The sequence below is a fragment of the Salarias fasciatus genome, chromosome 20 (assembly GCF_902148845.1).
Source record: "Salarias fasciatus chromosome 20, fSalaFa1.1, whole genome shotgun sequence".
NCBI lineage: Eukaryota > Metazoa > Chordata > Actinopteri > Blenniiformes > Blenniidae > Salarias > Salarias fasciatus.
In genome coordinates, this window is record NC_043764.1 from 17,116,478 (window position 1) to 17,130,496 (window position 14,019).

Consider the following 14,019-nt stretch of genomic DNA (forward strand, 5'->3'; position numbering starts at 1 on the left):
GGCTTTTTGGCAAGACGGAGCCACACTGTTGTTTCTGGACAGAGCATTTAGTGCACAAACATTCTGCGTGCAAAGCCGAGAAACATGGCAGTGGGATAATGGGAGGCTGCAGGGCAGTTGGAGAGTGCTTTCATCAGCATATGGAGCTTCAACTACTGACCAGAAAGGATCTCCCTCCCAGATCACAGTCTCCAGCAGCATTACATTAGATTTCATAACATCTGTGCTGTAATCGCACATTTCTAAAATTGGATCTGCTTCAGCAAGTCTCCTCTCTCTCTCTCTCTCTCTCTCTCTCTCTCTCTCTCTCTCTCTCTCTCTCTGCATGTGTATAGGATTGGGAGTCCCACATCACTACAACCAAAATACATTTGAGGCATTATTCATTTATGGAAATGTGTCTCTAGTCTGGTTGGTGGGTTTAAAGCAAGCAAGGCTAAAATATGTAATTTATTTCAGAAAAAAAAAATTACAATGAAATATTAATATATATGTACTTCTCCGTGGCCTCACCTGGGCCTGTCACTTTGCATCATGTCTGCCTTGCTAGCTAGCCATCACACTTGTGAGAGGCACGTGCACGCAAGGAAAGAGACAGCGTCAATACGGTGGTAAGATAAGCATAAAGAACGGGTCACATGAGGCTGCTCCCACAGCTGAATCGTGCTCTCTCCTGTGAGTCACCTTCTTATGGATGATTTGATAATCGGCACACTCACACTTCCCTACACATTCAACAACACATTCCTATATTTGCAATGACAAAGAGGCACACAGGAGGTTAAAAAAGCTCACAGCATGCAAGTCAGTGAGTCATGGCCACAGATACAGTTTATTCATGCTGCAGGGACACGTTTGGCTGCGTTTATCCTCCACAGAGGATACATCTATGTTTTTAATTTATAATGCATGAATTTGTACAGCGCGAATTGGTCAAACAGCAATCCCAGCGAACATACCAGTTTGTATAGCTCTGATACGCTGATTTGATCCGGATCCACCATTTCAAACTCTTTTCTTGGAACCAGGTCTATTCCAAGATGCCTGGTGAAAGAAATCAAGAGTGGAGAAAGAAAAACAACAACAACAAAAAAAATTAGAATACTTTTAAGGAAAGGGATGAAACACGTTGGGTTTGACACAGAAGATCTTTGAGTTTTTAAATCCGAGTTGAAATGCTTCAACTTTATTCAAACAACCAGCATGTTTTATATATAATGCTATTGAGCAGGAAGCAGCCAGACAAATCCCCCTCATCCTCACCTCTCTCCTGCCTCAGAGAAGACCGGAACTTTCCCAGTTTGACACTTATCAATCTCATCTGTCAGTTTTCACTACACTTACACGTATATTGATTCAGAATTGATTATTTTAACAGGATATTTGATTTTTCACGGCTCCATCCACATCTACAAGCAGATGCATTTAAATTAGTTATAAGGCTTCAGTGTGGAAACCTAATGGGTTTGGATGTGGATCCAGGGATACGGAGCTGAAGCGCCTTTCTGAGGTGAACACATCGGACAATTAGCCCATGCTGTCGTATATCACACCGTAACTCATAAAACCTTTAAATCACGAGGATCTACATCTGAGCTGCTTTGACAGTCCGGCCGTGAAATCAGATCTCTCCATCTCTCAGGTCAGCATGAAGCGACACACAGAGCCGACTTCATCTAAAGCTCCTCTTCGGACTCTCTTCACACGTCACTCAAGCTGGACGCCCACTGACGCTGACCAGCTGAGTGATGCGGCTGAAACTGAATATGTGGGTACTTTTATGTGCAATTGCGCACTGAATTTTATATTAAACTGACAGATGGTCTCTACTCGCGAAGCTCTCTTCCTCAGCTGAACTGGAGCCTGCACATCTTTATCACTGTTATGGATGCCTGTCACAGCTCCGTTGGATGCAGCTCGAAACTGGCAACAGTAAGAACGTGGCTTTACACTTCCTCCAGGGGGATTTGAATTGACTTTAAGCTGCTTCAGATTCACTCATCTGCTAAATGACCATAAAATTACATCACAGCAATGCTGTTACACACCCACTCATCCAGGGTCTTGTAGCGCTCTCCAAGTGCCAGAGAAATATTATTTGGTAGCCAACAATTAGAAAGGAGTGATGGCTGTAGAGCATGCCTCCACTCCCTCCCTCCCTCCCTCCCTCCCTCCCTGCGGTGCCTGAGTTACTCACTCGTTGCCCCAGTCGAGGCGTACGGTGATGTGTCGCTTGATCTCTCGGGTCTGGTCCTGAGCGAGGTGACCCTGGATCAGCTGCCGGCGCAGATCGATGAGCTCGTTCATCACATGACGCAGCTTATGGAACAGATCCACCTTGTGTTTCTATTAAAGCAGCGGAGGAAAGACACAGTTGTCTCTACTCATCTGGATCATCACTCACATTTAGTCATTTATTTTCCTTTCAGGTCAGCGATGTGATGAAGGTAAAACCACACAATGAGCCTATACTGTATCTATTACAAATTTAAGCTTTCGTTAATCAAATAAAATGGAAATCCTTCACAAATCTGACCTCATCCCAGTAATGAATTAGATCACCGCTTCTCATAGACAGCACTTGTAATCCGGGCCTCCTCTGTTCTCCCTAATGATATGACGTGCACACATTACCACCAGGTTTGTTTACATAAATGCAAAGATTAACCGCCACCACAATACCCATGTAAATTTAATGAGAGTAAGCGCTGCTCGTTCTCAAAGGCTGGTAGCTCCTGAAAACAACGATTTTTGTCAGGGTTGATGAGGCCTTTTGGACCTGTATTCTGCGGGGCTAATTACATACATTATAACAGATACACAGTTTATGCTTAGGCCATTGCTCCCTGAAGTAATACCAGGAATTCTAATTGGCAACAATAAGGTGAACTGTATCAACACGCAGCCAGCGCTGCCTGCATGCTATTGTTATGGCTGCGACTGTTAGCAGCATGGCCCATATCACACAGGGGGTGAGCACCGAAACCAGCACAGTTAAATCAGCGCTTCGTATTAGTCGAGCTTCAGAGGAAGTTACATCACCACGCCAATGCCTCGGGCCGCTTAGTTGCTCAGAGCACGAGCAGTCCTCAGCGAGAGGTTATGTAAAAACTCGCTGCCAGCTCTGCAACATAGCCACTCAACTACAAACTCAGAAGCCTACCAACCACTTCTGCCTGCCCCCTCGACACTTAGCAGGATTAAGGACGCTTTAGATTTCCAGTAATCACTTTTGCCCGCCAAGTAACGGCTGACTGAAGGTGGAGGATCTTAAGATGATGCAGAAACTACGAGTGGAAAGCCAAGATCAATCAATGGCTGAATGACACGGCATGAAATTGCATACGACAGGTCTGTAGGCCATTATCTGAGTCCAGCCACCATTTCTGTTCCGGCATGGATGGTATATGAAAATAGGGGGTGACAGTCAGAGCGATATGCAATCAGGATATATCCCGAAGAGCTGCCGCTGTATGATCAGACAATATTTCATACGACTCGCGTCTTTAACTGGCAGACCGGGTTATACCAGGTGTACATGTGCAGCAGAAAAACAAAACATACTGGAATAATCTCCTCCATCAAACCCCTGAGGAGGATGCAAATGAAACAATGATGCATGCAATTTCTTTGCAAAGCGGCTCTCAGCCACGCTCGGAAATCTTAAGATTGTCACATCTGCACTCATATTTATTGCCTGGTGCTTTGTTTTGATATGAGAGGAGATGTGCAGGAGTACGTCGCCACTGACCACATAGAGCTGCTTCCACAAGACGCCCCATTCCTGCAGTGTGGAGGTGGTCTCGGTGATTATAGGGTCCTCCAAGGGCACCACCGTCTCACACAGCCTGCAGCAAAAAGAAAAAAAACACGTGCATGAATGTGAGCTCAATCACAAAGTGTCAATACTTGTGTTTAAAAAAGATTTAATTCAAAGGCTCATTCCAGTGTCAGGAGGCATAATGTCAGATGAATGAGCTCTTTCTGGTGTGGCTTTAATAGTTTAGAGGATTTATATGATGAAGAAACATGTTATAGATATAAACCGTGGAAAACATGCAATTGAATTAATAACAACCAGATAAGATTTTTTGTTGTTGTTTTTTAAAAATCATACTCAAAAGCGAGTGTAGAAAAGCAAAATGGTGTTGGCATCAATAGATTCTCAGTCTGATAAAAACTCAGTGTGATCATTTCCCTCAAGGTGATGAGCGCCAGAATCTGCACAGCAATTTCATGTAATTATTCAGATTTCTTCAAAATGTTGATTAATTTTATGTATTTGATAGAAGGTTGTGGATTAGAGGATAAATCTGTCTCGGCAGTGACCTTACAGCATATAATCACAAGCCTTGATTCAGAAGCCAGGGATTTATGGAGTATCTGCATTTATGATGATTACGATATCAAATCTGATTAAATATCTATCTATCTATCTATCTATCTATCTATCTATCTATCTAAATGCTTCGTGTGTGAAACTTTTAAAGTAGGCCGACACACACTGAAATACACACACCTTTGAGAGAGAGCTCAGTGAGAATCTGGAGGGATCTGTGAGGAATAAGCTACGAAATACAAAAGACGTATCGGTGTGAATGATTATCTCAAGCTGCAGATAGGAAATGGGGCAGAGCTGCCCAGTAAAGCCCACAGCTCACGTTCTGAGCAGCTACTTTCACAGTGAACCATGAAAGCAAAGGTCAGGCCTCTCGTGGTTTCTTGCACTTTGCTCTCAAAGCTCCCGCCTGTAATGCAAAGAATCCACTTTGATACTGCATGATGCTTTGAAAACAGGCGTCTTTCTCCAGCGCACAGTGAGTCTGGGTGATTGTCCGTGGCGAGGGAAGCTTCGGGAGAAGCTACACAGATGCAGTAGGTGTGTCACCTCATTAACTCCATGAGACAGCAAAGCAGATTTCCCAAAGTGCAACTCCTGGAGCGAGGGAGCATAATAATGTCAATTTCCAAGTCGGCACTTTTAATTGTTTGAGTGCAAACGAGAGTCCTCCTGCTTTTGCTTTGCAGCAACTCAACTGGAGGATGGTGATATAACTGCAAACTCCCAGTCCGCCGTCGAGCAACAGATCCGGGATCAGATTCCCGCAGCCTGCGCAGTACAACAGGCTGATAAGCCGCTCTGCAGCCTGGCTTTGTCTCTGCCTTTATTCTGGCAATGTGCAGCCACGGCTGGCTATTGTGCTGAGATTGGATGAAGGATCGCACAGTGTGTGTGCTCACAAACATACGCACACACACACACGTGTGTGCATGTGCATGTATGTTCGCAGCTGTCAGGTGGTAATTCTGTTGAAGATTGGATTGTCGCTAATCAGTGGTGAGGCGAAATTAGACTGCGAAGGAGAAGAGGGACTCGCATCCTCTGACACTGATCAGTAGATGAATCGGTATCACACCACCTGGGTAATGACACAAAGAAAACTCCGGCAGCTCCGGCAGGGCCACTGAATCTGACCAGTAAAGAACCGACGGTATCCACAGCGTGTCTCGATAGAGCGATGGATGTTCCGCACGGAGGGATGGTCGTAATCTCATAGTGCCACTTTAAAAGATAACATATTTAAAAGGATAATATACAACAAAACAGTAAGTGGATTATTAATTAATGATATCAGCGGCCATCTAACAGTGTTTGTGATATATGACAGCTGCTGATGTTTTGTTTCTTCCTTTTCAGATATGCTGAATTAAAGTCATCATTTACAGTGTGTGTGTGTGTGTGTGTGTTTCTGTGTGTGTCAGGGTCCTTTGCCTGCCACCCCCTGGCTGAGTCTCCCGCCCCGTCCTGTTGTCTGTGTCCTTCCCTGTGTGCATCGTCCATCTCACCTGTGTCTGTGTCTGCCTCACCTCATGTTTCAATCCTTCACTTATCTCCTCCTCCTCTCGTGTCTCCTCTCTGCCCCCTGCTCAAGCCTGTTTACTGTCGTCCGCCTGTGTCGGATCGCGGTACCGTCCGGACCCTTCCTCGCGTGATCCCGGTCTCCCTGTAGCCTGTCCTGTCTCAAGACTGCAACAAAACTTCTTGAAATTTGCATGTATAGATTTTTTTGTTTTGCTTTTATCGGAATCCGTATTTTCTACATGTTTTTTCAGATGTCTGAAATGAATTTCGAAAAACAAACAATATCACAATTTCAGCTGTATTCTCCAATTGCATGAAACACTTTGATAAATGTGGAAAAGTGAATACTTGTCCTTAGTTAATAACAGATTGCATTGATCCGGATAACCTTTTATATATAAGGGAGTCCTGTAAAACCTATAAGGCCTTAAAGAAAGTTGAACTTTATTTTATTTCAAACAATGATTTCCTTAAAATTCAGCAACCTTTCACTAAGCTTGAAAAGGTTTTATATCGCTGCACCGCTGGGAAACTCTGGCAGGAGCAGCTACAGAAGCCCTAAATACCAGGAAGCCAGTCTGACTCCAGCATGAGCAGCCTCCGCTGCATTCTCTGGCTCCAGTAATCTTTTTTGGGGAAATCACAGATTAGAAAGAGGATTTGAGACTTTCTTTAAGGCAACTTGAGGGAACTCCAAAACCAAAATGTTGAAAAGCACTGCGTCAATTGATGCATTAATGAGCTCATTTATCCAATCAAGCTAATTTCGTCAGGGGACGGGGTTTGATTCGATTAGTTTGAGAAAGGCAGAGTAATCGAAACTCCGCGATCGTCAACACATTTTGTGGCTGAATTCGGATCTGTGTGCAAACGGGACATCAACCTTTTCCACCGCGCTGGAGGAAAGCAGGGACTCAAACAGGGTCGATAAACCTGAGCCGAAGAAGAAGCTGATCTGCGCAGCTATTTTGTGATTGTGCACATGTTCCAATTAAAACACTTCATCAGACAAACTCACCCTCTGTTTGTCACTGTGGATTTCTTCAAGTGGACATAGCTGACTGGAAAAATACCCTGTGGACGAAGAAAAGGCGCGGAGATGTTACTGGGTGTGACAGGATTAGACTTGTAACTCTGCTGCACCACACGACTAAAATGTAGAGTAGTGTGTTACGTGTGTGTGTGTGTGTGTGTTATTTGGCCGTCTCAGTCCAAACCCCATGCAGTGGTGAAAAGGCAGATTTTACACTCCTGTCGGAGACACATTATACGCTAAAGGAAGTGCAAGCGCGCACTTCCCTTTTCACCTATTTTGAGGTTTTCTGCTGCGCGCCCACATTTTCAGCCCGTATTGTTTCGACGTGCTGCGGGGACGAGGGGCCTGAGCAGGATCTGGGATTGTGGCTCGGCTCAGCGGGGAAGGGCACGAGAGACCGAGCGGAGCCAGCTGCCACCTTTGCGGTTTATCTTTCTTATTCTAATCTGCCAGATGTGAAAGAATTGGCCACAGCGAGCACAACTAATTCTCTCCGCGCTGGGAGAGTATGGGGGCGAGTGAATGTGGGCAGCGGAGTACATAACAAAATGGAGGGGTGTTAGTAAGAACCGTAAATAGCTGATGAGAGTAGAGAAGGACAGCATGTAGCCACTAACACCTACATTCACCAGGACTGGACGGCTTTTGTGATTTCTTTGAAACATTTCAGCAACACTGCAGAAGATTTGAGCTCCTGACATTTCAGTTTCCAACAGCAAAAAAAAACAAAAAAAAAAACTGACCTGCTGCTTTTACGCCTCTAATCACACAGCTGGTATTTATGTTTGTGATTATTATAGCTCCTCCACTGTGCACATTTTAGATATTTGTTCTCAGGGCTTGTATAATGGCTTTGGAAATTGCTTGTGTGCTTTGTTGAAGTAAGAAAATGTGAGATAGATATGATGTACGGTATATAATGAACATTTCCTGCAGTCACTGGGGACTGTTGTCTAATTGTCGAGCAGTTTCTGCACCCACACTCTATTCCTAGTGAGCGCCGCGCAGAAGATCTTCTCATAATTATGCCGCACAATCGGCACCAAGCTGAGAACTGAGAGGTTTGGATTTGGTCCCTCAATCCGGCCTTTTCCTCTGAACTTTCCCTCTGAATGATCAAACCACACAACAAGTGCCGCAGCTGCGGTCCCACACAGCGGAGCAGCATTTAGAAAGTGCTTCAAATAAGCATCAAACCAGGTTTTCATCTTTTAAATATGACACGTCTCGCTAATAAAGGCTGTTTTTCAGATTAATAATTGCACCATCTGCTGGTTGAAGGAAAAATGAATTGTTGATTTGTCAAAGAAACGTTTTCAGGAAAGAGCAGAAGCCAGAAACAATCCAGCAGAAACGGAGATTTTAAAAACAAATGGCGCCGCATCTCAATTCTGTTCTTATCCATTCAACATTTGTAAATAAATTCCTGAGGACTGAAACACTTTTTGCGCAGCTAAGTGTAACAAAACTGTGTTTTTATAGAAATGTCAGTGTAATTACAGGTCAAGATGCCTATATTATTAACAAATTCAATAAATTAACCACTGAAACACTGAATAAACTATCAATCCGACACTGTTACTGCAGAATATTTACTAATAAAACCATGTTCTAAAGTAATTATTTAATTTTTTTCTTGTAACCTGTGAAAATGTGTTGTTTTTTATTGCTTTAAATATGAATATGTTATAGCAGTGTTACTGATTTAAGAACAAAATTCTGCACATTTCAATCTACACAATGACAAACTGGTCCACTGTGTGTGCTGTCTTTACCTTTATGGAAGGCTTCTTGGTGGAAAAGCCTCTGTACCACCCTGAAAAACAACAAAATACACATGAGAGATCCTCACCTTCACAGAAAAAAAAAAAAAACAGTTTCACTAAATCATTCAAAAGGTGACTTTGAGGTACCTTTAAAAGAAGAAAAACGAGCTGTTGGACCAAGAAACAAAGTCAAAAATGGACATTATGTCAACATCTTTTAATATATATTATTAGCTTTGTTTAGCTGAGATATACTCAACAGGTCCATCAGTGGAAGAATCAGAACAGAAATATGTTTTCCTGCCCTGTTAAAGGCATCTCATGCTGTTTAAAGTGAAGTTTGGGCTATAAATCATTCATCTGTTGGCCGTGTTGCAGTGAACAGATTTGTGGTGGCAGTTGGAGGAATTAACTCGCAGTTAGCCTGGCTCCACCTCAGTCTGACGGATAAAAATAACTTCACCGGCTTTCCACAAATACTTGAAATGCAATTTTTTCAAATGAGACTAATATTTGTGCCGGTGTTTATTTGTGTTCGGTTGTTTCTAGTAATGTTCGCTCATTATCGAGTGCAGGGGTTTTTTTTTTCTCTCTCTCTCTAAACCTGGTAATTAGAGTCAAAGTACCAACCAGCCACCAAAGTGGTTGTAATTACCAAGATTTCCAGATTCACCGTTTTCTTTGAATGCATCTTTTAAAGAACCCCCCCCCCCCCCCCCCCCCCCCTGCACGTCCTGAAAGATCACAGTATATTTGTTTCATAGCAGTTTGGATGATAATCACTTTACAGTCAATCAGTTAAAACTGTACTTAGAGGGACAAAACCTTTTCCTGCAGGTAAATACAATAAGACATAATGCACAAATGAGATACAGTAAACACAAGAGTAACAGAAAAAAGAGAAAGAGAACAATCATAAAGTATGCCAAAACTAACCCAGGCACATAGACAATAAAACAAAAAAAATATACACAAAATTATGTAAATCAAAAAAAGCTGTTTATCATGAATAGCATAATAAAACCGACCATTCAAAAGGAATGAAACAAAACCATTCAGATTAATAATAATATCATCTCTGGTGGTCTGAATTTGGTTTGTCAGCTCTGCATTTCAACATAACTCAGCCTCATAGCCGATCGCCCATAATTCACATTTTAAACTACTCCTCAGCAAGGACAGGCAGATACCATAATTTAGCAAAAAAATATGGCAAAAGCATTATGCAGTGAGTTCTTTATGAACTTGTCAAGAGCAGCTCCTCTGACAATTAATGGCAGCGTTTGATGGGTGATCGTTATCAGCTCTAAGTATGAAGCAGCATTTATTATTACATTCTTGTACTTTATTTTCTTTATGATTATCAAAATAGGCTTTTATGAAAACAACTCCAGACTCTATTACTGTAATTGCCCATTAATCAATGTTTCATTTTTGCTTTGAAGTCTACATCCTGCTGAAAGACGGCGCCGCTCTCACCTTCAGTCTTCTCCAGAATCTGAACCGTTTCCCCGATCTCCAGGACCAGAGCCTGACATATTGACGACCGGAAGTTGCAGATCACTGTGCAGAAAGAGACAGAAGAGACATCATGAAATTAAACAGCTATGTGAAGCGCAGCAGACATGGCATTACAGATTGAGATCTGCGTACGGTTTCCCCCTTCCTGACCCGTGATTAGGCAGAGAGCGACCCCCTAAGTTTGCAGTGTGTGTCTCGGGGTTGTCGTGGGGCAGTCACTGCGGCTTTTTAATAAGCTGTTTAATGCAAACATCTGAGCACGGTGTCACACAGCCTGCACTGCTTAGCCAGCTGTAAACAAGCTCCCACCCTGAAGTGGGGAGTCATTTTAATAGGCAATTAATTCTTAAGCGACCTGGTTTTGTGCGATGTTAGTTAATTGAACTATCTCCCAAACTGAGGCCCACACAAAGTGCTAAGTAATAAGGCTAAATGCTGATTTATCATAAGGCCGTATTAAGGAAATCTTCCGTGCCACCTGCTTGTGCAGCATCATGCAGTCTTTGACCATAAGCAGACACATCCTGTGACTCAGACTCTGATGATATGATTATTCTTTAGGGGATTTATGCCTTCACAACTGCATCGCCTACAGAGACCGTTTTCGTCTGTGCAGCACTGCGGCTCAGCAACGTGCGCCATGCACTGAGGCGGCGGTCCGCAGGCCTCCAGAAGACAAACTTGTTTAATAGTGACGCCTCTCCGCTGATGATTTGAAAAACCCACAAATGGTGGCCCTTCAAGGAGAGTTTGGTGTGAATCACTATGCTAATGAACTAGCCAGGGGACCCAGTGAGGGGGAGGAAGAGGAGGAGGGGCTTCAGGCTCGGCTCTGTCGCCTGTTTGAAGGGAGCGAGCGCTCGGGTAACTATGGCAACAGATCATCCACAAACTGGAGGGCTTTCTTCACTGTAACTGCTGCAGGGATCTGGGCATTTTAAAATGGCAAGCTCACGGATGCCGCACGGCCCCGGAGTTCACGTCGAGCACCCCGGGCATGTGTTTAGAAAGGGAGATGGATGGGCTTAAAGAGCGTCCTTGTCACCTTTTTTCACTCTGCCTCCAGTTCTTTTCTAACCAGGGCCAAGCTTTTCCTATCCGAGTGTTCTGTTCTGTTATGGCCTCTGTTTTCATTTGAATTGCTAAAGCCGGCACTCACACCGTTTGAAAAGTCTCCAACGGACGCCCCGTCAGAACAACATGAGACGGTCATGTTTGAGAGAGCTGAGCACTAAACTCATATTTCCAGAGATAGTCCTTTCCTCACAAACACTACACTCCAAAAAAAGAAAAGCTTCCAGGCTGTGTAAACAGGCAGTCACAGGCTCAGTCCATTGTGCCTCGAAGCTGCAGAGCATTAGCATATCCTCAAAACATAATCAGCACCAAAAAAAAAAAAAAAAAAAAAACCTCTTTAGACTTCGACATGTTGAACGTAGGATGTTTGGAAGAAGTGACGGGACAGGGCAGAAAATGTTTGGCAAAAGCAAACATTTCTGCTCAGTAACAGTATATCAGTCCATCTGATGGCTGTTATTGTATAACCACTATCTCGAGCACGAGAAGAGACTCCTGCTGTCCGCTCTCCTCTCACCTCCATCCATCTCCTGACAACAGGCCACCGGTCCATCTGAGGGCAAACCGGAGGTAAAATCTTCACAGAACATCCATTTTTCCAAATATTCATGTAAATTTTATTCTGTAAAACATCTTTTATAAAAAAAAAAAAAAAAAAAAAGGCTGTAAGACTAATATGAAGGTTAGGAGCTTCACAGACTCTGAATACTTTGGCCCATCAGTGACTCAACCTTCAGGTTTTTTTTTTTTTGCATCAAATTAGCTTTTTAAGTCAAATTCAATCTGCATTTAATCTCACATCTCATCACTTTTAATAAAACCAGTGAAATATATCATTTTAATATGTTTTATCTGCTTGTTTGAAAACATTTCAGAATATAAGTGTAATCAAATCTGCTTCAGTTCGTGGGGTTCTCGCACGGCTTCTATCCCATCATTGTGACACTGGAGAAAGACGGGAGGTGTGCCAGAACACACTGCAATATAATACACAGGAGTCCTTGAAATGCCTGGTTGTGACTTTCAGCTGCATTGTAACGCAAAGTGAAAATGAATAATTAATAGCAGAAAACAAATTGAAGAGTTCTCTTCAGACTGTAAATAATCTCATTCTTTAAAACAAAGATATAGAAATATAACTAAGATGTACCAAATGTTTGCAGTGCATTACCTATGGGGGGAGGGAAATATAAACTAATGACACCCTGGATTCATCCTGCTCTGATTTATTCCTCCAAATTTCACCAAATGATTTCACAGCACGAAAACAGCCTTTAAGAAATCCAGTTTTCTGTGTTGGCGTGAAGTGAGAACACAAGCTGGAGCTGATTTATTTTTTTCATTTTTTTTTTTTTTTTTTTTTTGAAATAACAGCACCTAGTAAGCACCAACCACCATCGGCAGCTCTCGTGTGAAGAAGCCGGGTTGTTCTATGCAGAAAGTCACTACCGTATACTGGAGCCACCATTTTTGACCAGACTGAAGGCGTCACATGGCTCTCCTATTACAGAGAATCGCAGGGGCACGCAGCAAGCGTCACACTTTAAAATAAGCACCAGACTCAGTGAACCGGGGATAAAATGTTGCTGGGTTGTAAAACAAGATTTAAAATGATTTAGGCAGCCTGCGTGAGAATAGGTAACACTTTTCCTCTGTTGTGCCTTTATTTTCTAACGGGCTGCTCCTCACCAGCAGTGCTGCCACCCATGGTGTGTAGGAAAAAAAAGCCTAATATAACCAGAGTGGTCATGTCATGTGGGAGCACACTCGGTGCGCTTTTTTGAAACAGGAAGCTTATGAGTGAACATTAAAACCCATGCTGATTGAATCCAGCAGTGATGCAGTGTAGAAATAGTCTTTTATGTGATGAATGCTGATAAATATGGGAACTGGAAGCCCTCGCAGTGGTAAAATATCAAATGATTTCACCATAAACGTGCGTGTGTTGAGATGTTTGGCCATCCATCACGTGCATCACATTCGGAGGCAAAATAAAGCCTTATTTCGAAAGATCATTTTTCTGCTCTCAGCCATGTTAGTAAACCTCTGATAACTCTACCCATAGTGGGAAAAAAAACTCTACACCGTGCAGATCGGCAGTCTTTGGTGTTTTAATCACTGTCAGTCTGGCGACCTGCTCGGCTGGGAGAAGACACGCCAGGACACACCTTTCTATGCTATACCTCGGTAATGAAATCTATTTTTCTTATGTTTAACAGAAGAAAGAGAAACATCTATTGCCTTTCAGTGCAAACGCTGCGCATATTACATGCTGTCACTTCCTGAAGAATGTTTCACTGCTCTATCTAATATTGTGAAGCTTAACACACAGCATGTAGGCCTGATGACCTTGCTTTAAATTAGTGATAGACGCACAGAGCATGGAACAGAACAACGGCCCACAGGGGAAACATGTTCTGCAGAGAAGTGCGAGATGTCATCGAAATCCTGCCAGCGCACCAGTAAACACTATTACAGCTTATAAATTGCGTGCTGTATTTCCAAAACACCTGAGTGCTAATAGCAGCTCTTTCATTAAAGAGGTCACGGCGCTCGTCCGAACTGCACCACGGAAACGGACACATTTTCCCGGGTTTCCCTTTCTCTTCCAGTCCTAACTAGTACAACTCGAGCTGAGTTACTTGGCACGTGCATCCTAAGCCACTCCATAATCCAATGTGAGCATGTAGACCATGAAGGCCCCGCTTTCCCAGCTTGAGTAATCCTGTCCCACATCCAGCCGAGTTAAAAATTAC

General features: G+C 43.1%; 1 protein-coding gene across 3 annotated transcripts in view; it reads right to left on the minus strand.

Annotated features, from left to right (window-relative positions):
* LOC115408375 (dedicator of cytokinesis protein 3-like) overlaps positions 1-14,019 on the minus strand; it is a 42,707-nt gene that overhangs the window by 24,966 nt on the left and 3,722 nt on the right. For all 3 annotated transcript variants that reach the window (XM_030119092.1, XM_030119090.1, XM_030119091.1), the window contains exons 2-7: positions 10,145-10,228; positions 8,675-8,715; positions 6,882-6,937; positions 3,752-3,848; positions 2,198-2,346; positions 960-1,044 (exon numbers count right to left, since the gene is read on the minus strand). In XM_030119092.1, coding sequence (XP_029974952.1) covers positions 960-1,044; positions 2,198-2,346; positions 3,752-3,848; positions 6,882-6,937; positions 8,675-8,715; positions 10,145-10,228 — 512 coding nt within the window. The remainder of the gene's footprint in view (positions 1-959; positions 1,045-2,197; positions 2,347-3,751; positions 3,849-6,881; positions 6,938-8,674; positions 8,716-10,144; positions 10,229-14,019) is intronic.